Source organism: Melanotaenia boesemani, chromosome 8 (genome assembly GCF_017639745.1).
Source record: "Melanotaenia boesemani isolate fMelBoe1 chromosome 8, fMelBoe1.pri, whole genome shotgun sequence".
Taxonomy (NCBI): domain Eukaryota; kingdom Metazoa; phylum Chordata; class Actinopteri; order Atheriniformes; family Melanotaeniidae; genus Melanotaenia; species Melanotaenia boesemani.
This window is the reverse complement of record NC_055689.1, coordinates 15,485,771-15,511,066: the sequence shown is the minus strand read 5'-3', so window position 1 is coordinate 15,511,066 and position 25,296 is coordinate 15,485,771. Positions and strand designations below refer to the sequence as shown.

General features: G+C 37.6%; 3 protein-coding genes across 7 annotated transcripts; 1 reads left to right on the top strand and 2 right to left on the bottom strand.

Annotated features, from left to right (window-relative positions):
- Window positions 1-3,476: 3,476 nt before the first annotated feature.
- On the bottom strand, window positions 3,477-11,434 carry slc25a42 (solute carrier family 25 member 42). 2 transcript variants are annotated; one of them, XM_041992984.1, is made up of 8 exons: window positions 11,064-11,434; window positions 8,922-9,091; window positions 8,286-8,397; window positions 8,114-8,139; window positions 7,754-7,920; window positions 7,531-7,647; window positions 6,994-7,145; window positions 3,477-6,901 (listed from the first exon to the last, which is right to left on the bottom strand). In XM_041992984.1, the coding sequence occupies exons 2-8, from the start codon at window positions 9,018-9,020 to the stop codon at window positions 6,579-6,581; spliced, it is 996 nt and encodes a 331-aa protein (XP_041848918.1). In that variant the 5' UTR covers window positions 9,021-9,091; window positions 11,064-11,434; the 3' UTR covers window positions 3,477-6,578. The 2 variants fall into 2 exon arrangements, with proteins under 2 accessions (XP_041848918.1, XP_041848919.1); XM_041992985.1 differs by having other exon boundaries at window positions 8,922-9,084.
- Window positions 11,435-11,664: 230 nt separating this feature from the next.
- On the bottom strand, window positions 11,665-16,152 carry armc6 (armadillo repeat containing 6). 4 transcript variants are annotated; one of them, XM_041993650.1, is made up of 8 exons: window positions 15,335-15,465; window positions 14,940-15,083; window positions 14,429-14,517; window positions 13,758-14,328; window positions 13,491-13,636; window positions 13,269-13,400; window positions 12,968-13,105; window positions 11,665-12,874 (listed from the first exon to the last, which is right to left on the bottom strand). In XM_041993650.1, exons 2-8 carry the CDS (start codon window positions 15,058-15,060, stop codon window positions 12,662-12,664), a joined length of 1,410 nt encoding a protein of 469 aa, XP_041849584.1. In that variant the 5' UTR covers window positions 15,061-15,083; window positions 15,335-15,465; the 3' UTR covers window positions 11,665-12,661. The 4 variants fall into 4 exon arrangements, with proteins under 4 accessions (XP_041849584.1, XP_041849582.1, XP_041849583.1 ...); XM_041993648.1 differs by lacking the exon at window positions 15,335-15,465 and adding an exon at window positions 15,869-16,152 and having other exon boundaries at window positions 13,269-13,636; window positions 14,940-15,081; XM_041993649.1 differs by lacking the exon at window positions 15,335-15,465 and adding an exon at window positions 15,826-15,848 and having other exon boundaries at window positions 13,269-13,636.
- A 528-nt stretch (window positions 16,153-16,680) lies between these two features.
- mau2 (MAU2 sister chromatid cohesion factor) lies at window positions 16,681-21,381 on the top strand (the record flags this gene model as incomplete). The annotated part of the gene is given in 16 exon segments (XM_041992306.1): window positions 16,681-16,772; window positions 16,855-16,882; window positions 16,974-17,175; window positions 17,178-17,276; window positions 17,365-17,475; window positions 17,589-17,630; window positions 17,969-17,991; window positions 18,087-18,128; window positions 18,130-18,159; window positions 18,240-18,286; window positions 18,381-18,479; window positions 18,567-18,644; window positions 18,646-18,664; window positions 18,772-18,862; window positions 19,932-20,053; window positions 20,148-21,381. Coding segments are annotated over 16 exon segments (1,200 nt in total), but the record flags the coding sequence as incomplete, so codon positions are not given.
- Between the last annotated feature and the right edge of the window lie 3,915 nt (window positions 21,382-25,296).

Genomic DNA, 25,296 nt, shown 5'->3' with positions numbered 1-25,296 from the left:
AAGTGTCGCTCTGTGTGGTTCGTGACTGTAGGCTTCCCTCTGCATACATTTACTGGTTGTTGGGACAGCGTAGGCAGGTGAAGAGCCCTGGAGAGCCCTAGGTTCTGGATGGCCCCTCATAGCTGAACAACGTCTGAGACCCTGCATTTACCTGGGGACTGCAGCCCACCTCTCTTCACTCAAAACTACCTTCGTCTTTCTTTTCATCTTCACAACCCACACATTCCTTGATTTGTACTGCCCACCAGTCTGTACTACAGATAAGACAGTCATTTCAAATTTACCAGCCTGAAGTGATTGTTGGTGCTATAGAAGGTTTTGCCGAAGGATTTTTACAAGCAGTGGCCATGTCTTCCAGCCAGTACTTCTCATTAATAATCATGATGATTAAAGCCTGAACAAATTAGGATTACCTCCCTTTTCTCTGCTGGTCAGCTTCTTATCTCATTCAGTCATGACTGTGCAAAACCAGACAGCAGAACTGTGTGTGTCTGTTTTCCCTCTGGCATAATTGTGGGATCCCCTTTTGAGTGTGTGTGTGTTGATGCTCCAGACTTTCAGGGTCAGGGGTTATAGAGTGTAGACTCAGACACAGACAGATATTGTAGTCATGAGGAGGGAGTGTCCTCCCCCAACACCCCCTTACTGTCTTTAAAAGAAGTTGTTTTTTGTATCTGCTGTGTCAGTCCTCCAATAGTCATGGTTTAGTAAATCTCACTGGCCTCAGTGAGACAGTTTCACTTTGTCTCTTTATTCTGCACCCTGGTTTTGTCACTAATTTTCTTTGTCTTCTTGTTGTCTTGCAGATTGATGACATGCTGGGAAATCTATGAACAGCTGAATTTGACTGAACCACATAAAGCTCTTTGCTGTTCTTCTTGTTGCTTTTATGTTGTGTCATATGGAGAACTTTCATGCATATATAGCTGATATACCATAAAACATGTATTTTTCCACCGCTTGTGCCTTGAGATATGCTTTTGTTAATAAATTAGTTTTTCTAATTAAGGCTTGTTTTGTGTTTTGTTTTCTGCCTAAATTAAGCATTATCTTTACACTGCTTGTGTAAAAATATACATACACATACGCGTTTGATCCTCTTGGTCATGCAGTGAATTATGTCTTGATAGTGACCCTTAAATCTCACTTGGTTATTGAAATATTTTAGCTTATCGTAAACAGATTTGTGTACGTTATTAGTGTAAACCATTCATAGTCAGTGACCACTTAGAAATTGGTTCAATATGACATTTAAAAATACAACTGCTCTGCCTGTTATTTATTTTCTATTTTTATGTAATTTCTGCATTTTCAGTTTTCGCTGAGGATTACTGCTACTTTTATTATATCAGCCCCTCCCCAATGTATGTTAAAGAAGTTCAGTAAAATTATATTTATTTTTGATGCCATTCCTTTTATTTCTCCAGTTTTCATACTAATTATCTGCTACTGTGAAATAAACGTTTTTAAAAGATGCTCGTGTTGACATAATGCTGATTTGTGGTTAAAACCATTAAAACTGTTAATCTGTTTTGAGACATACAATTCACACGAGTTACTTCTATGTCATTAATTTAGGCCTGGACGATTCTAACGTATATTTAATATTAGTGCAATTACATGCTGTAATATGAAGAAATGTGAAGTATAAGTTTTACAACACAAAACTATTTTATCTCTTTTTTATTTTTTAACAGACTTTCATAAGTCATTTTGAAAAAGGAGGTTTTTTAATTATTATTATTATTATTAATTTAGTCACAGAGGTGTCTCAGAAAAATTAGGCTTACAACATCAAAAATTATTGTTATTGTTTACAAGCTTTCCCAACAATGGCCCAAGGGCTCCTTGAAGAATAAGGACTAAGCTAGGCTATATTTATGTTATTTTATGTTTGTTTGTCTTTTTTTTTTAACCCAGTGCAGTTTTTGCTTGGTGTTTTTTTTTTTATTAAAATTAGTTGTTTTTTGTTTTTTTGTCGGGGGGGGGCTTGTCTTTTTGTTATTGTTGTTGTTTTTGTTTGATTTTTTTAATAAAGCTCCATTTCTACTAAATTATTATGGAACTGCAATAATTCAATCATGGGCCTGGGGGTGGTGTGCAAGATTTTATTTTTAATGTGTAAAAAGAAAAAGTAATAAAAAATTGGTGTTACATTTTTGATTAAAAAAAAGGGTGTTTTCCTCTCTTCTCAGGTATCCTTTAGATCTCTGAGCTGTCAAACCTAAACAGCTTCCAAATTATCTTTTCCCACTACAATATGTACAATGATGCTAAATAGTAAATACTCCCCCCCCCCCCCCCCCCCCCCCCCCCCCCCACCGGGTTTTCTGTTAAAAATAAAATAAAATGTTATAAATGGAAACCAACTTCTTTGGGGGATTAGTTATTATTTTTATAGAGCGACTGGAAGAAACCATCTTCTGAATGAATGCAAATGGGCTCTGCTTCCATCCGGCATCATGCCAAGTATCTATAGCAACCACATCCTCCTTCACTCTCTAATTAGCTGTCTTCCATATAGCTTTCTTCCAGAGATATTCTTCTCCCACCTTTCCCTTGCAAAAAGGAAAAAAAAAAAAGAAAAAAGAAAAGAAAGAAAACTGTGCAGAAAGCGTCAGGACTGAGTCGCCTTAAAAACTGAGACTAAACCATGTTAAATGGTGTCATTCATGAGAGCCAAAAGGCAGGGGGGGGGAGATCCTGTAAATTGTTCATTTCTTACTAGAAACTTTGAATTACCTACCTCCAAATCAAATTCTCAGATGTTATCAAAGACATTGTGAAATATTTAATCCTAATAAGTCAAAACGTTTTCTACTTGCTTCATATTATTGGTGCGTTGCGTTCAGGGCCAAGTTCAAAGCGCAGTCGTGGCCTCGAGCGGACTGGTGAACAGCGGCTCTCATCCGCCTCTGCCCTGAGCTGGCAGAGCCGTGCTGCACTGCCTCCTGCCGGCTACAGGTGACACTGCCGCCTGAGGAGGTGACACATTTATGAAGCAAGCGCGCCCTCTAGCGGAGAAATTATGCCATTACAAACGAACACAACGGATATAGAAACTTTGTCCAAAATGAATGCACTGCTGCAAATTTTTTGCTGTTCTATTTACTACTTTTAATCACAGTTTAATGTCATTTAGTCAGTGCATTTTCTTTTTTATTTCAAGGCTTGTATTACTTTGAATTGTTCTAATTTAAAATTTTTAGCTGCATATATAATTCAATACTGTTAACTTTATTTAATTTTTTTACTTTATTCATTCTAAATAGATTAAAAAGAAATACATACTCTTCCTGAACTAATGTTGTCTTTAAAAATCTTGTGGTGTAAGTTTTCGAGACGTTTTCGAGCGACCCATCGTTCTCCACAGGAAACGTGCTGAAAACTTGAGTAGTGGCGTTAAACTGTAAATCCAAGCATACTTCCACAGACACTAAGCATTCAGAGGAGAAACATGCTAAAGAAAACAAGTGTTAATGTTCAGTTTTATTAAACAATTTGATATTCCATAATATTCCCACAGATACACCATCAACACTAGAGACTGAAGACAGGGTGTAGTTATTTAGTAGCTCTGTTACATTCAGTTGGCACAAATCACTAGGATTTACAAACTGTTGCACAAAATTATCTGCTGCAACACAAACACTGTAGAAATATACGTCTGCACTTGTATAGAATACCTACAAACAAATACAAAGATGACATTTCATTTCGCAAACGTGAAAGATACACAGTTTGTACCAGTTAGTTGTAGTGCTTCAGTATTTTGTGTAGTTCAGTTACTGTCATGTTCTTAGTCACACACAAAAAAAAAAAAAAACTTTTTGGCATATAATGATTGTCCAAGAGTCCTACAGTCTCTCTTAGTTACAGAGTAGGTCATTTATCTACCTATTTAAAGATTAATTTATTATTATTATCATTATTATTAATAATCATATTTTTTTTCTTAGTTCCTTAAAAATTTGTCCAAAGCTTGTCGGAATGAACTGGGAACCATCAAAAACCACACCTGTTGCTGCAGACAGCAATATCCTGCAAGGCAGTTGAAGTTTTACAAAAATTCACAAACAAAAACTGGACCTGAAGTTAATACATTCAGTCAGTGAGGTTAAACAATCACCAAACTTAAAACCACTTTCAAATGTCTGCTGCCTCCTTTTAATGCTTCTGACTTCAAAATTGAGACAAGGCTAGAAATGGAAGCAACCTTTAAAAAAAAAAAAGGTTAGCAGAATTAGCTCAGTCATTGTAAAAACATTTCTTCCTAGGCACTTAAGAGTCAGTAACTATCTTTCATTTAGCTTTAAGCTACTTTGTACTTTAAACCAATGTGTTAGTTACAAGCCAAACTGTCAATGATCAAAGCTTCTCTCCTGCTAATCTAAGGAGAGGGTTAAAGATTATTAACTGATATGAAAAGACTACATTGTTGTCAGCAGTTCTCGGTTTCCTGCAGCTGATCAGACAGATGTGTTGGCTGGTAGGACATCAGCCCTGCAAAACATTACACTCACAAAGTCACCTGATGAGACTGCTCTGCTGTATGCAGGTACAGGAAAGTTTAACAGAGAAGCACATTTACCCTGTGTGAGAACAATCCCAATATATACGTGAGGACAAGAGTGTGAATGAGAGGATAACAAATACTAAGATTCCCAACAACTTTTTTCTAGGAATACACTGCCTGACAAAAACAAATAAAAGCTTTACTTCATTAGACAGTTTTAAGCTGTGATTACAGCACACATTTTTCATGGCATCATTTCAAGAAGTTTATGCAGTGATGACTCACATCAAAATGTCTCACACTTCCTGAACGGCTCTTGGGAATGAACTTGGGCCATCAAGGAAGAAAAAAAAAAAGATTCTGATCAACTGAAGTAAAACCAGATCATTTCCCATACTTGTTTCCCCCCTCCCCTTTTCTTTTTGGCCCGGCAGTATTTCAAAGCTATCGTCAACATCACAACTCTGTCCTCTGGTATTTCTAATGGGAGTTTGTTTGGTGATTAAAGAGCAAACGATCAGAATACCACTTGTAATAAATAATCACTTGTGCAGCCTTGACAGAGAGTTAAAAATACAAATAATATTCTGTAAATAACCTGTCCAGCGCCTGTCTACAGTTTTCTGGTAATAGCTGGCATGTCGTGACCTCTGCTCCAGTTAGCTCTACATTCAGGAGCTCAACCCTCCTGCCTTGGTATGTGTGGTCTATCTATAGAAACCATTGACACTCTTAATGGCTGTAAGCCAGCATCAATACTGTCCCAAAGCAGCCAAATTGCTCATTTGGCTGCAGGTAGAAGTCCCTTTTTTTGCCTCTACTCTGCATAACACATTAATATGCAACAATTAGACAAGCCTTTGATTACGTGCAGAGGTAAAGTACAATACCAAGAACACTAATATGTTTTAAATGAGACTGTTTAAATTATGTTTGCATATTTCCAGTCAAGTTATTCCATTAGTTTTTACTGCTACAGCTCTACATTGCGAGTCCTCCCTAAGCAGGAGATTTAATGCTGTTGCAGTGACTTGTCAGTCTGAATTAAGAGTCTTGTCTTTCTCAAACAAAACAGGCAGTGAGGAGCCATAGCATGCAGCTGTCAGACTGACAGCAAATGGAAGACGATACATGCATTCTGTACATACTCTGTCACCGATAACAATATTTAAAATGCCTCAATGTGCTGTAGCTCAAAACAACCTCACAAGAAATCTAATTACCATGGTGACAGCAGCAATGTGACAGTGTAAACTTCACAAAGGTAGTGCTCACTCTGGGCTGTTAAATCAGAGTACAAGATCTAACATTTGAAAAGGTATCCACACAGCATGTTAACGGGAAGTTAAACTGGAGTAAAATCTGGATTAGATTTTTTTTTTTTTTAGACAAGCCACAATTTACAATCTTTCAAAAAGCCAATGATATGCTAACAATTAAAACAAACATAAAACAATAGGGGCACTCTCAACAGACATGTTGGCACTGACATAAAATATACAGCTGATGTCACTGCAGCAGTTAAACTACCATTAAAGATGCAGATTCACTTTTCTGGGGCCGAGAAATGTTTTAATTTTAAACTTTTCAAAAACCAAGTGATTTGTAAATATTACTGCTAAATTTCTGCGCTGGGAATCGTTGCAATAACGTTGTACTTAAACAATTATAAAATCCTATAATCTGCAACACGCTGAATTCAAAAGCTTTGGTATCATTGCACATGGCAGCTGGGGTGCATTTCTTAATTCTTTTCCAAATGCACTTGGGGATCTGGTTCACCAGGATTGGAGCGTTACAATTTATATACACACAGAGAAGATGATTGATCATATTGCACTTGACAACAAGCTGTGTTCTAAATATCACCTCATATCTGCTTCACAGACATAGCAAGAGCACGACTTGATATTACCCACACATCCTTAGTTACTGTGCTTTTGCTTCTATCCAGCAATAAGCATTCTTCAGTGTCTCAATCCCTTGTCCTTGTTTAACTTCAGAGGGCTTACAGGGGATCTTGTCATTCCTCCCTCCCAACTGTCCTCTTTCCGTGTCACTACTATCGAGTGGAGCCCATTTGATGCAGCTTTCTCAGGAGAATCTGTGTAAGGTCAAAGGTGGTGAAGCTAATCCCCACTGCAATAGGTCCTTTGACCCAGTTCATACTGAGACCTTTGTAGAGTCCTCGGATAACCCCTTCCTCAGAAACTATCTCCTTCATGGTACCCAGGATGGTGCTGTACGTGTGACCGGTGACACCAGCGGTCTGCATGCGCCGTCTTACCACATCTAGAGGGTAAGATGCTGACTGGCCAATGAGACCCGCACAGGCTCCAAAAGCCAGACGTTCATAAGAGTAGGGCTGTGGGCGGCCACTTTGCTCTGCATGAAAGAAGAGGACATGATGCAGGAGTATTTTATATAAACATCAGGGGGATGCATTTCAGGAAAGAAAAGCTTTGTTTGTGTTGTACCTGCATGCAACTTCTTCAGTGTTTCATAAGTAAAGAAGCTTAGTCCAGCATAGGGGACAACACCCAGTATGGTTGGAGCGAATCCTCGATACATGGTCTTCAAGCCCTCTTCCCGAGAGATCCGCACAAAAACATGCAGAATGTTGCTGTACCTGAATAAAACAAAAAATATATATAAAACATGTTTGGATGAAACGCTCCAATCTATAGTCAGCCACATAGAAGTGAGAACAGCAGTTTTATTATTTTATCATATTTACTTTTTATAGTTTTCTCACCGCAGCATAGACAGAAAATGATTTCTGCTACTGGCTTCCCAGAAATTTGTTATGATAGCTGTATCAAACTATACCTGCTCTCCACTGGACTTTAAAAACCAACTGTTTCATATGTCATATACTAAATGTAAAATGTGTAACATAGCGGTATTATTTTTATGTTTTAATATGGTGGTCAGTCGTAAAAAATGTCCTCATATCACCTGATAAAGATTTATTCATTTTCTTAAAAAAAAAAAAAAAAAAGAAGTTACTTTACATTTCCTTTGGTGTTACAGCCATCCTAGCTCGCACCATGTCCAGAGGATAAGTCAACATGGCTGCAGTGGTACCAGCCATAGACCCGGCCAGTAACCTTGGGACTGGTGGTAGGGCTCTGAAAACATGAGAACAAGTACATGTTGGCTTTTCATGATTTCCTAACCCAAGAACATGACAAATAAATAAACAAGCCAAAGGGCTTAAAAAAAGACAATACTTACTTCCCTTGAAAGCCATAGTAGCCTCCCAGCAGCCTTTTATACTGCTCATGTGCACAAAACTGGATGGCAGCATATGGGATGACTCGCACCATAGTAGCAGAGTTCCCCCTCCATAGACTGAGGAAACCTTCCTTCAGGTAGGTGCGGTAGATCAACCTGTAAGCCTCCTGTGATGAATAGACATATATACGTTTGGCTGTATATAAATGAATCTATCTTAAAAATAAGCCCACATTTAGTTTAACTATGAATTATCCTCAACCTAACATGTGGCTAACGTTAACTGCTGTGGATGTAAAACTTTCTGAATGAGAACCAGTGAAGTGAGGTGGTAAATTTGATGCACTTATTTAAACATACCTTGGCAGAGAATCTTGCTGAGGACACTAAAAATTAAAACAAACAATAACAAGATAAATAACATCATTTCATATAAGCCCAGTAATTCTAAAGATATATATTAGTAGATGTAATTTATTCAAATATTCTAAAAGCCATTTTCACTTTTAGGTCAGCAGAGCATCCTACTTACCTTGAAAGATGATTTTAGTTCTATCCAATGGGGCAACAGCGGTCTTGGCCACGGCTCCAGCTAAAGCCCCTGAGAAAAGTGAGTTTAGGACGGACCGGGTGTGCTTCATGCCCTGCACATCAATGGAAGAATCACATTCAGGGTCACCAACAGCAGTAAATCCTGTCATTATCCAACTGTGTCATGAATAAAGTTGTGTATGAAATGCTGTTTATCATCATTTTTTAAATTTTCAAATGATACCGTAAAGTTATATAGTGTGGTGAAAATTTGATGCTGTGACACTGCTAGCCTTGATAAAAAAAAAAAAAAAGTAACGTTAATTGTAATAGATATCTTTTATTTTTTCTTTATATGTAGAAATCATATTTTGAAGTAAAATGTTTACAATATCCATTTGGGAAACTTTTAATGTGATTCAAATTGATGGTGTTAATTAAACAAAGAATCAAACAGTTAGGGGACCAATAACACACAAGCTCAGCTAATAATTGGATGTGTCTCAGTCCTCCCCTGAACTGAAAACCATATTATTATTCATAATTCAAACAGTTCAAAATCATTTATTACCTATAATAATCCTTGGTTAATCTGTTAATTTAAGTGTAGAAGGAAAGCGCATGTATGAAACGTTACCTCATAACTGGCTTCTGACTGACTGGAGGAAGCCAGCGGCAGCACTTCTCCCTGGGTCAGTGATGCCCGTTGTTCCTGGACTCCACTCCCCATCCCCATCGACTATGCACTCAGCACGTTCATGAATTCAACCTACAAGGCGGTGGGGGCAGTTCCCCGGGAGCCGAGAGCTGCAGAGGTCAGAGAAAAAATACAGGTCAGTTTTAGGTTAGCCTAAATATAAAACAAACATGTAGTCGGCTAAGCTTATTCTCTTGTTACTCTAAGGGAGCTGCATAAGAGTCAAGTGACATATGTGACTCTAAGAAGAGCTGTCATGCACACACCATTTACAAATCTGATTTTCTATTGAGGAGAATATATTCATCATGAGGTACTGACACGTTTTAAAACATGAACAATAGATTTATGTCAGTTTATGCATTTCCCTTCAGTGTCATGACAGCATGTGATGCCAGCAAAGAGGACACTGAGCAAAGGACAGCAAACATATGTAATGTCCCTTAAAAGGAAAACAAAAAAAACTTCTTGAAGGACAGAGCCGAGGACTTGAGTAGGTGAAAGGTGTCTGTTTAAACAACACAAGTAGTATTCAGGCACCTCCCTTGGCAATAAAAAACATTTCAGCGTTACTATGAATTCATGCATTCAGGACAATTGTGCTCATTAAGTCAGCAAAGAATTAAAAAAGATTAAATTCAGAGGACAAACAGTATTATGGGTGATCTCACTACTTTTCAAAAAAAAAAAAAAAAAAAAAGGCACATGCATGTTTCCCAATGAGCTAATCATTTCTCTACACAAATCACCCATTCATGCAACCCAAACACTAGTTTATTGTTAAAGTCTCACCCTGTATCACAGCCAAGCACTACTCATAACAACCCTAACTACTTTGAATAACAAATCCATGTTGAATAACTTGTGCATATGTTAGATATGTAAAGCTGAATTACACTTTGACAAAGTAATTACTTTTTAATGATTCAGCAGTAAAAGGAAGCATGACAAGGCATGATGATTTCCAACTTCCATATTATCTTTTCCTTTAGTAAATGTTTTAAAAGAATATTATATTGAATGCTGAGGACTATATCATATTTATACAGTGTATGTCATATTATTATACACTATCTCTATTTATTTATTTATTTACCCCAAAACTGATGGACTGTTTTTTCATATCTATTTGACCTGTGCTTGTTTGGAAAATAATGTTTTCTTTAATTGCTAAAGGACCTACTTAAGTTTACTGCTCGGTGTCTAACTGTGACTTAGATTTGGTTATGAGATATACCATATAGATCACTCTGTAAAAACAGCGTGCTCACTCTGTACTGACAATATAACAGTGGTAAATGTGAACAAAAGAAAAACATGATATGAGCCTGTAAGCTACATGTTAAGCTGAATCTTGTTTTAAAGCTCTAAAACCTGAAAGGAGCAGTATATTGAGGTGACTTCCTCACACCTTCTTCTGTTTGCCTTCACGTTGTCTGTGATACATTGTTTTAATATCAAAACTTTGGTCACTGTCAAAGTCACTGTGTCACAATTACATCAAATCTTCTGCAGATAGCTTCACTGCACCCATTTCATCACCCTGGCTCTATGTGTGAATGATTACAGTGTGCAAATGAGAGAAAACTTTCAGAGTTTGCACTGACAAGTTACAATAATGAGTGTTAGTTTGTTACATGTTCTTATTCTGACTACCTATGGATTCTTATTAATAAATGTAACTTGACATTATAGCTTGCTTTATCAATCTTCATTACACGTAGGCCTATTTTCCTAGATAACAAATAAGAAAAATCAAAGTCTAAAGAATTTTGTAACATTAGGAGACTGAAACAAAACAAAGACATGAGACAAGAGTGCAAACAGAGGGAATGTTCTACAGCCAGGGGCAACTAACTCTGGCAATACAGCGGGGCTTCAAGCCAGAACCTCAAATGTGTATTTTCCCTTCCAAGCCACATCCGCTGTCCTCCCTCTCAGTCTGTCCCTAAACCTTCCGTCGAGCCCTCTTCTCAACACATATTATTCATTCTCCCTCACTCTGTCCCTGAACTTGTCCACTAACAAAACAGTCTTTGCAGTCAGCAACCTGTCACTGGATAGAAACACGATACTTCTTACCTTATAAACTTGACACCAGCACGAAGGTTTCTTGTGTTCTGATGTCCTTCACTTAGTGTTATTTCGAGCAGTCGGCGAGTTCTTCAATAGATGTTTCTAAGTTAGCCAAATGGTAGGTTAAGTAGCGTAAGCTAGCTGCTAGCTTATCGCTACACTACCGTTGGAATTACTTTCGCCTGCAGGGTAATGAAATATCAACCATACAAGTGGGTGCTAACAAAAAAAAAAAAAAAATATATCGTGGCGTTAAAGGCACTGTTTCAAGTACAAATCTAAAATCTAGCAGCCCAGTAGTGACTTTATGTGACAAACATCTTTCATGCAGTCGTATCTAGTCCTTACTACTACTGTCAACCTCCCTTAACAGTTCACGTTAGCTAACCAGTATGCTTTGACAAGGACGAGCCCTGGAGCATTGTGGGAAATGTAGTTTGAATGACTTGGCGCACGCTTGGATAGGTCGGTTAGAGGGGCGTGAGCAGGACTCGTGCTTGGCAACTATACTTTTCCCCCTTTACCATGACTACGCAGAAAATGTATTTGCCTCAGTCTCACTAGACCTACTGTATGGTGATATGTATACTAATAACACAGACAAGACTGTGGAGAACTTCTTTATTACTGTATAAATATGTCCTAAGGCTCAGGTGTTCACCTAAGTCCTTAAAGTACAGAAAGAGAACCAGATTAAATAAATATCACAAAAGTATAACTGTTATTTCTGCAAAATCACCTAATGTTCCAAGAACAAGATATGCAAATGTATAAATTTCTCACTTTTAACATCACAGTCAGGTAGGAGTTGGTGCCGTGGTTTATTTAAGAACTACTCTGTCAAAAACGTGTCTTAAGAGTATGGACTCCTCTGATAATGTACAAATAAACCTCTCCAGCAGTGGCTGACCTACAAATATGTATCACTCCCAGAGCAAAGTGTGCAATGGTCTGAGAGGTCTAAAAGGAATGCAGGTTAAGCTACAGAAGCCTTCAATCACAAAGATTAGATTATTATATTCCATTAATAAACAACCAAATATTCTTTAAAAATTAGTTTAAATGGGTTATCCATATACAGTTTTAGAAACGTTTAGGACATGTTTATGCAGAAATATAAAAAGAAAGTGCTCATCAGCTTACGAGTGTTACTGTAAAGACTTTGCCTAGCAAAGGAGAACATAATCCAAATACAATTCAGCTATGAATAAAGAAGCTGATAAGAAAAGTAATAAAAGTATAAGGCATTCAATAAATGTTCAATTTTGGCTGTATCAACATAAAAAGAATTTATACAGTGCATAGCCGTAAATAAATTCATATTAACCAATCATACAAAAATAACAAATGTGCATCTTTTTAAAGACAATCGTTACACATATTTAAAGGCCAATATTTACGAAAAAAAGACCTTATGTAAATTGTTTGTGCTGTAAAACAAATTGAAAGGGTTTTGTGTGATACTTTTGGTGTGGTTTTTCAACAATTACACAGGCTATGTATGTGTATCTACAACAACTATTATATCATCAGCGTGTAACAACAACAAAGCATTTCATTTTACAAATCATAAGGTGCATGATCTGCAATAAGGAACTCCTTTTTCAGTTGGTAAGCCCGCCGTGTTTTCCAGTCCACAGCTCTCGAAGTTCCACCTTACATCCCAGATCTCTGAGGGCTGCTTTACCCACATCACCACAGTCTTGATGTGTCTGCACTGCTTGAGCAATCAGAGCCTCTGCTCCCATCTCCAATATTGGTTGACTGAAGTTACGCATACGTGCAACCAGGTTCCTCAAGAGCATGCATGCTTGTTTCTGTTTGTTAAAAAGGGAGAAAATCAGCTACATAAAGAGCTGGAACATGGTTACATAGTCTGTTTCCTAATCATGTTAATAACCTCAAGTTACCTGTACATTAACGACATCAGAGTGAGTCTTCATAGCCTGAAGAGAAGCCAAGGCACCTCCATTCTCCATGATGACTTTGCAGTTGTTGGGTTTACGTAAAGCAAGGACAGAGAGGCATGCACAACCCTGCTCACACACCTGCAGCAAAGCATTAACATGTTCTCAGAAGTATGTTGAATTTATTTGCATTCTAAATGAATTTTAATGACCTACATTATGTCTGTAACCACATTTCCTATGTTACAACTGTAGCTAAAAAGGAGATATAAAGGTCATTTAGCATGTGGGCGTGACAACTCACAGTTGGGTTGCTCATGTGTCGGTTCATGGCAATTACAATGAGCTGGACTCCCCCAGCAATAACAACTGCATCTTTAACGTCATCATTTCCTGCAACAGCTCGTATTGCACTAAGGACCTGTCGAACCAGCTCCTGCAAGAAGACAAATGATTCAGTGATAAGAACAAATAAACAAGTCCAATCTTGAATCTGATTCAAAAGCCTTGTTTTTGTGTACTCTACCGTTGACTCATAGCTGTCTGCAAGCAACGTCAACATGAGTTTTAATCCACCCAGATCACAGATGTCTTGACAAAACTCATTCCTGACAGCCAGGCGGGATAGAGTTGAACAAAGCTCACTCAGAACAGATGTATTACCACAATGAGCTGTGAGGAAGGTACACATGAAATAAAAACATCTCATTAAAAAAATTTTCTGGACGAAAAAAATTTGAAATGCTGTAGCTAACCTATTTAATGAACAAAATAAGTTATTATTTGGCTTTACCTTTAGCAGCATCAATTAAAACCTTTAGTCCATTGTGCTCAAGAACAATCATCTTGGCATGTTCATGGGCATGCCCAAACGTAACTCGGACATCATCATCAAATGTCATGACCCTAAGAGCAGCAGAGGCCTCCTTGATCAGCTCAGCACATCCACTATGTTGTATAACAGCACCAGTCAGCAGCGGCAGGATGCCACCTTTTACCAGATCCTGCCTGTTCTGTTCATGTTTCAAGCAGCAGTGACGCATCGCACAGATGGCGACACGCGTCACAGAAGAATCAGCCTGGTACTTCTTGAGAACATCCAAAATGAACTGCTGACCCTCTGCATCCAATAAGTCTGGCTGTCCATCTGTCAGAGCAGCCAGAGCAGATAATGTAAGCAACAAAGCATCCTGTTCCTCCACACTCTTTTTGCAGTAGGAGAGGATGATGGGGTAGGCATCTTTTTGGGCAGCTAGGTACCTCTGAGCAAATCCAAGTGAGCACTGCTCAGTAAAGCATTTAATGCCTGCTGTCACTTCAGTAACACAAGAAGAATCTTTTCCAATTCGGAGAGAATCCAAAGCCTGCAAGTGAGAAAATAGGTGAATTTAGCAGGTTTTTTAAAAAGAGATCCTTATGTAGTAAACTGTCCCATTTTCACAGGAAAAAAATGGTAAAACTCACCTGTAGAACCTCATGTGTTGTTTGCTCTTCTTGATTGTTATCAGATGAAACAGCTGGTATAGCCTTTACTATACAACTAAGGTCTACACCTGCATTCACACATAAAATTTTGGTTAATGCTCTGACTCACAGCACAAAATGATACAAACATTTGGAGAAAAAAAAGGGGAAAAAAAAAAAAACAAAATTAGGGAAAAGGACATTTCTTTGTGGTTATCCTGCACATCCTTTTTGTTTCTTGTCTAACATTAATTACGGTATTGTTTGCCATTTTTGAGGGGTGTTCTCTGTTGTTTTTGGTTGTTTAGCATATATTAATTTCCCTTCTGGGTCTCTTTAGTGTGAGAGAAAATGTTTACTATTAATTCATGTATAATCTTAAAATTAGAACCTGAATTCTAAGTACTAATGACACAGATGCTACGTATAATGCGCTATTATGTCTGTCTATTTGAAATTATAATTAAATGATATATAATGCTTGTGGGGCTTTAACGTATATAACACTTACCTTGAGATTCAAACTGTTCCACTGCATCTCTCAGAGCCTCATCTGGATCCATCTCAAACTCCTCAATGTTTTCTCTGACAGCAGCATCAAATGTTTCCTGCGTGACCCTTCGTGTCGCCATTTTCACGTTATTTTATTTTCGCTCTGAAAAGAAACATAATAACGATTATGCAAAGGATTAAAAACATGAATGGCACTGAATGTGTCATCCTCAATGTAGCTACATCGGCTATCGCTAATTGATGGTTGCTGTGTTTTTATCATGTTATCGTCAAGGTTCACAGAGCTAGCGTTCAGTAAAGTTGTTGGTATAATATTTTTTTTATTTTATTATTTATTTATTTTTTAGCGACAAATATATACATAAATATGGGGGAAAAAGGCTGAATTGTTACCTCCGCCCAGCGACAACCTGCTCCACCGCTATGAATGAAGTTACGCACTTGTCGTAGCTACAGCTATTATCAGCGACAGCGGAGAGCGCGCACTGTGTTCTGGAATAGCAAATTCCGCCAAATGTCGCACGCGCATATTAGCTCCGTTGAAACAAAGACTGAAAACTTTAGTTCCTAAAAAACACACACATTCATTTTAAATTGGATAAGTACACATTTTCCTGTAGATATGTTATCAAAGTCGGAGAATTGAAAATTAATTTACACTAAACAAAAGGTACATGTGACTTTTTAACTGATATCTATACCTTTCTAAATAAAGTAGTGATTTTTGTTATTTGTAATAATACCATCAATGTTATGATTGAAAATGTAATTTCTAGTGACCATGATACTGTTTTAACAACTGCATATGCGGTGAGGTTTAAAAAACAATTCCCCAGAATTATTGCTACTTTGGCGCTGCTGCCAGCACAAATTACTAGAAATACTTGTTGCTGAGGGCTGACTCGGGGAGGGTATTGTCCCAACAACCACTGAGTGATTTTGTTGTCGGCTTTAGATGACTCTGGGTGGCAGCAAGCACAACGGCGTGTTAAGGTGGTGAGCCCGCCTGGCCCTGTTAGGTTTTGCAGCACACTTTGGTATTCAAGTCCGCCGAAGATCTGCAGACGCTTCTGCAGGCGGTGTTTCTGAAGATCAAAGCCCTCACAACAGGATCCATCTCCAGGTTGGATCGGTGCTGTACCGCCACACAAAGAGCAGTGAATTCGCACAGACTCACCTGGAGAACGCGGTGACCAGTTTGTGTTTGTCAGTGCGGTACAATAAATCACTGAAAACATGCCCGACATCATCAGTGAGAGAAGATTTTATGTTCTGTACATTGACTATGATGGTGATAGTATTCTATTTCTATCATCTTTCTTCATATTACAACAATAAGTGTCTTTTTAGGCTGTGATATCAAAATTCTTACAGAGTAATGCATGATGTGCAATTATAACCTTAAGCATCCTAGAACCATATATTCACATCCCACAATGACACGATTTTCTGTGGAATTAATGCTATATGTGTTTTTGAATGTTCACATTGGGTCACAACTTTAATTGAAGAGTGACATAATGACGTTTTTGCCATTGATATGTTTTTGTCGCATTTCATATGCTTGTTGACTCATCCAATTAGCTTCTCTATTTCAGAAATTTGGTGGATCATTAGAAGAGGTGATGTGCAAAGACATCCAAATCCAAACTCCCTACTGGTACTGCAGACTGTGTTTTCACCTGGCAGTAAGAGGTGTCACACAAAATGACACTTATATACTTTTTTGTTACAGCTAACTTCCTGCTTTAGAGGAGGATTCATTGTCTGCCTGTGACCTCCTTGGAGAGGGTGCAAAGTATACAAGAGTCATGGAATCCAAATACACAAGGTAAACAGATCGTTGAGAGACCACATAATGACATGCAATTGTATTGTATCTTACATAAAGTTTGTTCTTTTTGTTCCAGTAGAGCTTTGTTTTTGCTAAGTAAAGGAGTGGTTAAATCCACCCATGCTTACTAAAGGTTCTATATTATATTTATCTTGTTTTCTTACTTTGCAAACTGTGTGTGCATTTGTGGCTCTGCAGCTGCTGCTAATGGAGAGGAAACTAAGTGAGGTGCACTCACTGCTGACACTGTGTGGCAAATTCCTAGAAAGCTGGCAGGGAAACTTCAATTTGAAGAAGTCTATTTGAGTGTTTTGAGTCCTTGTGCTGCAGGTTACACACTACCTGGATGCTGGACAGGTCCTACTCTTATGCTTCACCATCAGCACTCAAAAGTGTGAAAAAGATCAAAGATGACGGTGATGCTCTCTGTGCAGGCGGGCTATTTAGAGAGACCCCAAAAGCACACAGACAAAGCTCTCATGCATCTGGAGAAGCTGAAGAGTATGTTTGTCAGAGTGAGATTGCTGATCATACTTCCTTGGTGGCAGTGTTAATGCATCAACTCCGACCCGCCTGCATATGCTCAAAGTGCTGGACAACAGTCCTATCCTTTCCACGTTCCAAGTCATCCTTCTGGAGCATATCATAATGTGCCGGCTCATCACAGGACACGAGGTCACAGCAGTACAAGAAATGAGTCATCAGTTATAGATATTTGCTGTATATCACCAAATTGTTGGTGATTCTCAGTAAACACACACGTGTGTGAAAAGTATCTTTTATGAATTTTGGAGCTTTGTGTTTAGATTTTATAGGTTTGTCAGCTGTGCCAGCAGCTGCCCAGCTTCACACACTGTTAGTGAGTCCTCAAACAAAAACAGTATTCAAACATTTTTTCTTTTTATTTATGATGTTAAGGTGCTTTTATGAAGTAGCTGCAGAACTGCTCAGTTTACCAGTTTCCTTTTTCCCTTTTTCTGTGTCATGTTCCGTACTGTACATCTCTGTGAGCTGCATGGGCAATACTGAGGCAATGTTCACTGCTGCTCTCCGGGTAACTTTCAGATTATCTCCATTAGATCTCAGGTTGTAAATTTCTCTTTCTTTCTTTGTAAAGTCCATTCTTGTGGACTCTGAATTCTCTCAAAACTCATGAGTTAATCAAGTTAATTAGTGCTGCCTGTGTCTATCAGTTCCAGAAAAGCCAACATTTTTGGTAAAATGTGTGAACAGTATAATAATCGGTTAACATGTTCAGTGCATCTGTGATCCTTAGATGACCCAGACTTTGTGTTTCGTTCTTCAGTTTAGATGAAGCTGTGGACGTCTATTGTGACAAACCTGGCCAGCATCCTACATCCAGGAGGGGAATGTCTATTGAGAGGTCAGAAAAGCTGCTGTTTCCTCAAGCTTTTAAACATGCAAAACCAAAACATGTGCTTAACTTAGATGTTGAATCAACAGCTGTACAACCTTTTAGAGGGGATTAACCCCAATCTCAACTTTCTTGTCAGATAACTGCAGATTCTGTGTGGAGAAGAACACATCTCATAAATTAGTTTAATCTTCTATACTGCATTTTAAATGATAAAACTCTGATTTCTAAAGCTCTCATTGTCTTTAGGTTGTAGTGTTTCACATCAGAGGGCTCCTGTCTTTCTTCCAACCAACACGGCAAAGTGAAAAATATTTTTTTACATCTCCGTTTTATGTTAATGACAGGTATGAATAAGTCAATTTTATGATTTGGTTTAGAATCAAAGAGATTTACATACAGGTTTATATCAACAGAAGATTTTTAAGGGAAACTCTGAATATGTCAAGTGCAGAGGATCTGAACAGACTGACTGCCTGCTCGCTAGTCCTGCTTTGTTCTTGGCAACCACAGGGTGAGTCTAATAACCACATCTCTTATCAATCAGCCCACAGACACACAGTTGACGGTTATCTTGGAATAACAGATATAACTGCATATTTTGCTCTTTCTGTTCTCTAGGAAAGTAACAAGATGGTGGTTTCTGCCATGCAGCTGGCCAGTAAGATCCCTGACATGTCTGTGCAGCTCTGGTCCTCCACATTTCTAAAAGGTAGAGCTATCCATCAGCCTTAACTCTAAAAGTTCAACTGTCTGAAACAAAAGGAAAGTCTAAAATCTTACTGTGTGTCCTTTATATGAAAATCTTGTTTTATTTGCATGCCATTAAAAATAACGTCAAATTCATGAAGTAAAGGGGAATTTCACAGGTATAAAAGTGTGAGTTTATTTTCTGGCCTGTAGGGGGTGTAACAACTGGTTACTTGAAGGATCAGAGCTCACCATTGCTCAGACCCCAGTTCTCTAAGCCGAATGGCTTTCAGCACTACAAGCAGGATTGAGTTATATCACGTAAATTCATTATGTATGTACTTGCTCTTATATTGCCGTAGGTTGCTGTACTTGAAGGCAGCAGACACCAACTCTATCTCACAAAGCACTAGCTCTCCTGGACTGCATCAGTAAGTTAGATGGTGAGAGCAGTTTTGTGCCTTCTGTGTTTTCCCACATTGGTTGGGATTTCAGCTAAGGCTTAAGGCCTAAGTGGACCAGCATCTCCTGTGTGAAAATAACAACTTTTCTCAAAGGAGACTTTGAAGAGAGGTTAGACAGCTCATTATGAAAAGACCCCTGTCCATCATGAAGGGTTAATGTGCTGCAGCTGGATTGTTTTGTTTTATTAATTAAACCTGACTAAAGCTAAAGCAGACGATTCCAACAGTGCAACAATAAATATCATCTTCATGCACTTTGGATATATTTTGAATTAGAGTTGTTTATGGGAGGTTTTTATGATCATTTTGTACAATCCAGTTTGTGATGCTGGATAAGGCTTGTTTTTGACCGTCTTTCCTAAGACACTGCAATCAATCCAACTCGAACATCACAAGTGGGGCATACACATATCTAATTCTTTTTATATATGTTATGAAATATAATGTATCCATCATAGACATCTTGGTTAGACTTGGACGTGGTTGAGCAGGGGAAAAAGTAAGCAAAGAAAGATTAAATCACTCTTTTAAAAAAACTAATCTCCCCTATTTATGGTGGCGTTATGACGTTTGGATGCAAAATCCTTAAACATCTGAAATTAACAGTGAGACAGTATTTCCCTTCAGATCTATATAAAGGTCGTGGAAACACCATGGAGGACCACAAGGGAGCCCAGATACATCAGAACTTTTCCCAGCAGCTCCCTCAGGACCACATTGCGGCCTGCAGCCTCTCTGAGCACATCACCGTGACCCCCCCACCCATCAGTCAGAGTATAAACACTGAGTCATTCTGCCCTGCTTCAATTTTCAAAGAAGCTTTTGTGAGTTGTTGTGTTGCAGTGGACAGATGGCCTCCGGCCTGTCCAGTTCCAGCCTCAGAACGGACTTAAAACCAGCCTGGCCAGCCTAATCTGAGACGAAGCAGAATATGACATAGGAGAGCTGTAGAAGACACAATGTCATAGACTTAAATATTAAAAATGGGGTAAAAGAAGAGAATGAAATTAGAGAAATTAGAGAAACCACCAAACAGAACACATAAACTTTTCTCTTGTCTGAATAATGCATCAACTTTACACTCTGTAAAACTGTATTTCCTTCTTGTTTTTTATAGCCACGTTGTGGCACAAACAGTGTTTTTATAAACAAAGACAGGTAGCGTGATGTGTGATCACAAAATCCTTTCAAGTGAAAAATGGAAACGGAAATCAGACTTACAAGTGCATGATCACAATGGTTAATATTCATTAAATAAAAATAGTTTAGCTTTTGTTCACACACTTAGTTTATAAATCAAGTTTCAGGTGCTGTTCTGTAAAAATTTTTCCTAACAGGAGAACTCCCTGATTAACATGCTGAAGTACTTGTAATGACGTGTTTACCTTTAAATTTAAGTAATTAGTCTCCCAAGACCATCATGGAGGTAAGACGTTATAAAGTAAACATATAGCCTTCATTATCATGTTACTGTTAAATGTTAAACTGGAAACAGGCACATTAACACACATTACGAATGTGTGTATGGACTGAATTTAATGTGGTGTGTTTGGGTTAGTTGACCAAAAAGGGCAGAGATGGGTTGAGATTGAAAAGAAGTTTAAACTTTTTTAGAGCTACAAAATCTTAAAAGTAACTTGAGGTAACCAATATTTCTAATAAACTGTAGCTATGTTTTTGACTGATGCATCAGAAAAGCTTCAGACATTTTTTTGAGTTTTTCAGAATCCTTGTGCTTCCTTGTAGTTTTGCTTTCGCTCTTGTTCATTGCCTTTCCTGTTGTTCTCATCTCCTCCAGACGATGGCGTTAGAAATCTGTACTGGTTTCCATTACACCACATTCAGGCCAACATAGTTGATTAAAGTTTGATATATTATCAAAAAAGTGATGGTGAGTATGAATTTAAACTTTGTTAATGGAGGGAAGAAATGTCCTTAATGTTATCTTGCAACGACTGGAATAGATTTCTATACTGATTGTTTAAATCAGATAAGTTTTATCATTTGTGCTATGAATAGTGCAGTTTTTTAACAAAAGGAAATAAACAGTTTTTCACTGTGTATTTATTTATTTTTTTACTCATTAACAAGAACCTTTAACCCTTTCATGGCTGTTTTGTTAATAAAAATTCAAAACTCAAATGACTCCATTTAGTCTTTTTAAATAAGTCTTATAATGCTTGAGTTATTGTAGGAAATAAAACAGTGTTTCTATTAGGAGGGAACATCCTTAACCCAGACCAATGTCCTTTTTCATAGTTTAAGAATTTGATTTACATAAGAATAAAAATCCTTTCGTCAATGCTTGTTGGATGAAACTGGATCTGCAGGTTTTATGTGATCTTACTGATACACTGTTAAAACATCATCTCAGCTTTCTTTAGGGTGAAGGGGAAAAAAATCAGAGCTCCCCTCAAGATTGACAGGATGTCTTTGGTGCTAAACAGAGTAAAAGATGTAAAATAGACCAGTGATTTCATTGTGTGGGAAACGTTCTTTCAAGTGAGATTTTTGAATGAGGTCAGTGATTTGAAAAGCTTAACAATGGTTCTAAAATCAATGGTTGACACATGAATCGAGTCTGAAGTAAAATATGATCTCAAGTTGGATTTTTTTCCTAAAATTTGAGAACGTGTTAAGGTGGTGAGCAAAGCTGCAAAACCAAACATACATATAGACTCTTCAGAGACTGTTTACCATCACACCATTTAAACTGTTTCATTAACTCTGATTTTTTTTTTTTTTTTTTCTTGTTTAAGTTATTGTGTAACCTCCTGATGAAATTATGATATGTAATAGTACAGATAAGATCTTGGACAGGAAGCCCATTAAATCACAACCCTGCCGTTTTCTTTAATAAAAAGTGATTAAATCTTTAACATGTCTTGAAGTGTGATAACCTTGAACACATATTTTATTGTTCAGCAACCTTGAAGCTCCACTCAGTCACGGACTCAGTAACTTGTGCAGCATATAATGGAAATTTTAAGGTGGTTGGTGTTAATCAGTGGGGCAAATAGCCTTTTCTGTAGGAGAAATTAACATGGAATTCATAACCTTAAAAACTCAAACAGGACCCAGACTGAGATAATTAAGTTAGAACTAAAGCAGTTTTTAGTAGACCATATCCATAGTAATAACTAACCTGACATTTCTCCATTTTATACAGTTGCACTCTTATGTGTCTATTGTGTCCCCTATTGCCTATTCTTCTTGTGTTAAGTGTCTTTTTTCTTATTAATCGTGTTTTTAATTTTAAACTGACCTTTATGGTTTTTATGCTGAGTTTTATGTAACTAAAAAGCCTATCTGGGGACATCATTGCAAATTAGCTCAGGCTATAAATGCTGTGGTGTGCAGCTTTTCTTAATGCTAAACAGCTGTTCTTGTACAAACAAACATCAAATAAATAATAAATTTACCAAAATCAAAGCAATACATGAAAAAGAGCATATTTTACCCCAGTTAGTACCAATACTTTTGGCAGTTTTGCAAACTATTTAAATTATTTTTTGTTGTTCAGCATGTCTCCTAATATATTCTGCCTTTAAATAATATTAACACAAACTACATTACCGCATTTAGATGTCTGTATTGATTTTTGTTCATATAAGAATGAATGGAAACTAAATTATCCCAGAAAAAGTGGGGAAAGGCTCAGCAGTAAAGTAAAAGAGGGTTAAAACTTAACAGGGCAATAAACAGCTGGAAAAATGAAGATGTGCAGCTAATTAATGACTAGAAGTTGGCCTAAATTAAATTCCTGGATGTTGTTTGGTTTACATGTGTTCTGCATTGTCTGCTGCATGGCCAAAAATGTTTTCTGTTTAAAAAAAAAAAAAAAAGAAGTGTGTTTTTATGATTTGTAAACTATATTGCACAACCTTTTAAAGGTGAGATGGTGTTGTCTAAAATCTGTCCTGTGACTGACCTCTGAGCAGCAGATGGAAAGTGAAGAACATGAACATTCTTAAAGCTTTAAGCCTACAGAGGAGACAAAGATTGTCAGCTGAGGCAAGTGTCATCAAAGGGCCCCAAGTCAGGAGGGATGAAGTAAACCTGTCTGAGGAGTTATTTTAAGTTGTTTGAATGAGCTGCACAGGATGCTGGGTAAAAAGGAAATAAAAAAAGAATGTGGTGTATTTTTTCACAAAATGTTCAAAACCAGATGTTTGCTTGTTGAATCCAGAGCAGTACCCCTTCAGTCAAGATTTTATGGGTGTGAGATTAATGAAGGAACACAGGGGACAAAGGGTGAAAAGGTTTTATTCTCGAAAGGGCTGCCAGCCTGCAAAATTCTGCCGCACGTGCTGACACTATTACATTATCTGCATAAGGTAGTTATGAAATTATAATTATATGATATAACACTAACAGAAACAGACATCACAGGCATACATTTCAGAAAAGGTCAGAGAAGTCTTTACAAGTTGATTTTAAAAAAAACTCTTCTTTTGTTTACACCACTTTAATAAAATTTCGGTCTAAATGTCAAGTTGGATTAAACTTGTTTATTTAATACCAGTAGGACAATAGCACATCAGTTTATCTTATAATAAAAGTTTTATCTTTTAATAAATACGCCATAAATTACACATCAAGTTCACTTTTGATTAAAACTGTACAATATGTAAAGACTCATACAAACTCAGCTTCTATAAACAAGTAAAATTCACGGATGAGTGGGCTTATTAACTAAGACGTGTCGGATCACACTCAGAAAACCTGTTACTGATACATTTTTGACCCAAACATCTCCATCTCTCAAGAATGAACTGCAGCCTGCCACGCGCGTCGGTAAGTGGAGACCCCTCCGAGAGCTCATCAAAACTAGTTTGTCTAAATTAAACTATTTATGTTAAACTACTACATTTAATCTAATCCCTTTTATATCTTTCTGGTCGATGCTACCGTCTGACGATCGTCGCCAGATGCAGAGGGTTAGTTAGAAGTGAAAAGTTTTGGGACGCTCGAGGTGTCTTGGACGCAGCAGCTGAACGGAGCCATTTCCTGCCAAATAGTGAGCCCGTCTAATCGTGACTGCAGCAGCTACTTCCTGCATTGTTACAGTGCTTAATGAGGATTAAGTTGAAGCTGTCATGTTGTAACGGGCGGCCATTAGGCCTGCTCCGCACGGAGGGAAAGGAAGAGAGGAGCTGGAGGCTGCTGGCATCACTTCGGTTTGATTTCAGAGTTGATCCCTTCACCTGGACAGGGCCTACAATCTGGCTCTTGTCTTGTCAAGTTCTAGTCAGATTTTACATCTGGAATAGTGTGTAATCCAAAATCACTCCCCATGTTATCATGCATCTGTTGAAAAATAATATCACATCTGCCCTGTTGAATAGTTTGTCCCATTGGTTCTGAACAACTAAAATGCAGCTAAACTACACATTTACTTTTATAGAGAAAAAATAAATATGATTACCTGATAATATTGTGTAAAATAGCAGCAGCTTTAGAAATCATCAGGATTAAAATGATTAACACGACCCCATGCAGGGACTACATATTTTTGTTAATCTGTTTTGTTGCATTAGGCCTATACTGCCAGGTTTTCCTATTAGCTTTTATTAGAACAAGTACTAGCATTTGTTCTCCTAACTCACAAAAAAGTCTAAACAGACACTAAAAAGTCCCCAAAAAGTGTCTCGTTATCTGGATTATTCATATTTGTTGTTTTCAACAAAACCATTGTGGTTTAGTATTAGTATGTATATGGACAGAAAACAGTCAAACAATAAGGACTATTTTCTCTTTTATGCTTATTTTCTCTCAGATCAGTGAAATATGAGCTTTGTGGTTTTTAATCCATACTTAGAACAAAGATGTTGGTACATTTATACCATGCTTGATTGTCTGTTACTTTGGTCTAGGCAACTATCCTGGGTAGAGTTTTGTTCGTATTCATGGTCCTCAGATGATGAACTTCACAGCAATTCAATAGATTCTTATCAGGCAACAGCAGCAATTAAACAAATCACTAATCCTG

Bases quoted from the DNA above. Each gene is read 5' to 3' on its own strand.
- slc25a42 (XM_041992984.1), bottom strand. From the start codon at position 9,020: ATGGGGATGGGGAGTGGAGTCCAGGAACAACGGGCATCACTGACCCAG. The intron at 7,921-8,113 runs GTATGTTTAAAT...TATTCATCACAG, and splicing joins CAGCAAGATTCTCTGCCAAG to GAGGCTTACAGGTTGATCTA. The intron at 6,902-6,993 runs GTACAACACAAA...TCTTTCATGCAG, and splicing joins ACTGAAGAAGTTGCATGCAG to AGCAAAGTGGCCGCCCACAG.
- armc6 (XM_041993648.1), bottom strand. From the start codon at position 15,060: ATGGCGACACGAAGGGTCACGCAGGAAACATTTGATGCTGCTGTCAGA. The intron at 14,329-14,428 runs GTGAGTTTTACC...TCTCACTTGCAG, and splicing joins CAACACATGAGGTTCTACAG to GCTTTGGATTCTCTCCGAAT. The intron at 13,637-13,757 runs GTAAAGCCAAAT...CCTTCCTCACAG, and splicing joins TTTAATTGATGCTGCTAAAG to CTCATTGTGGTAATACATCT.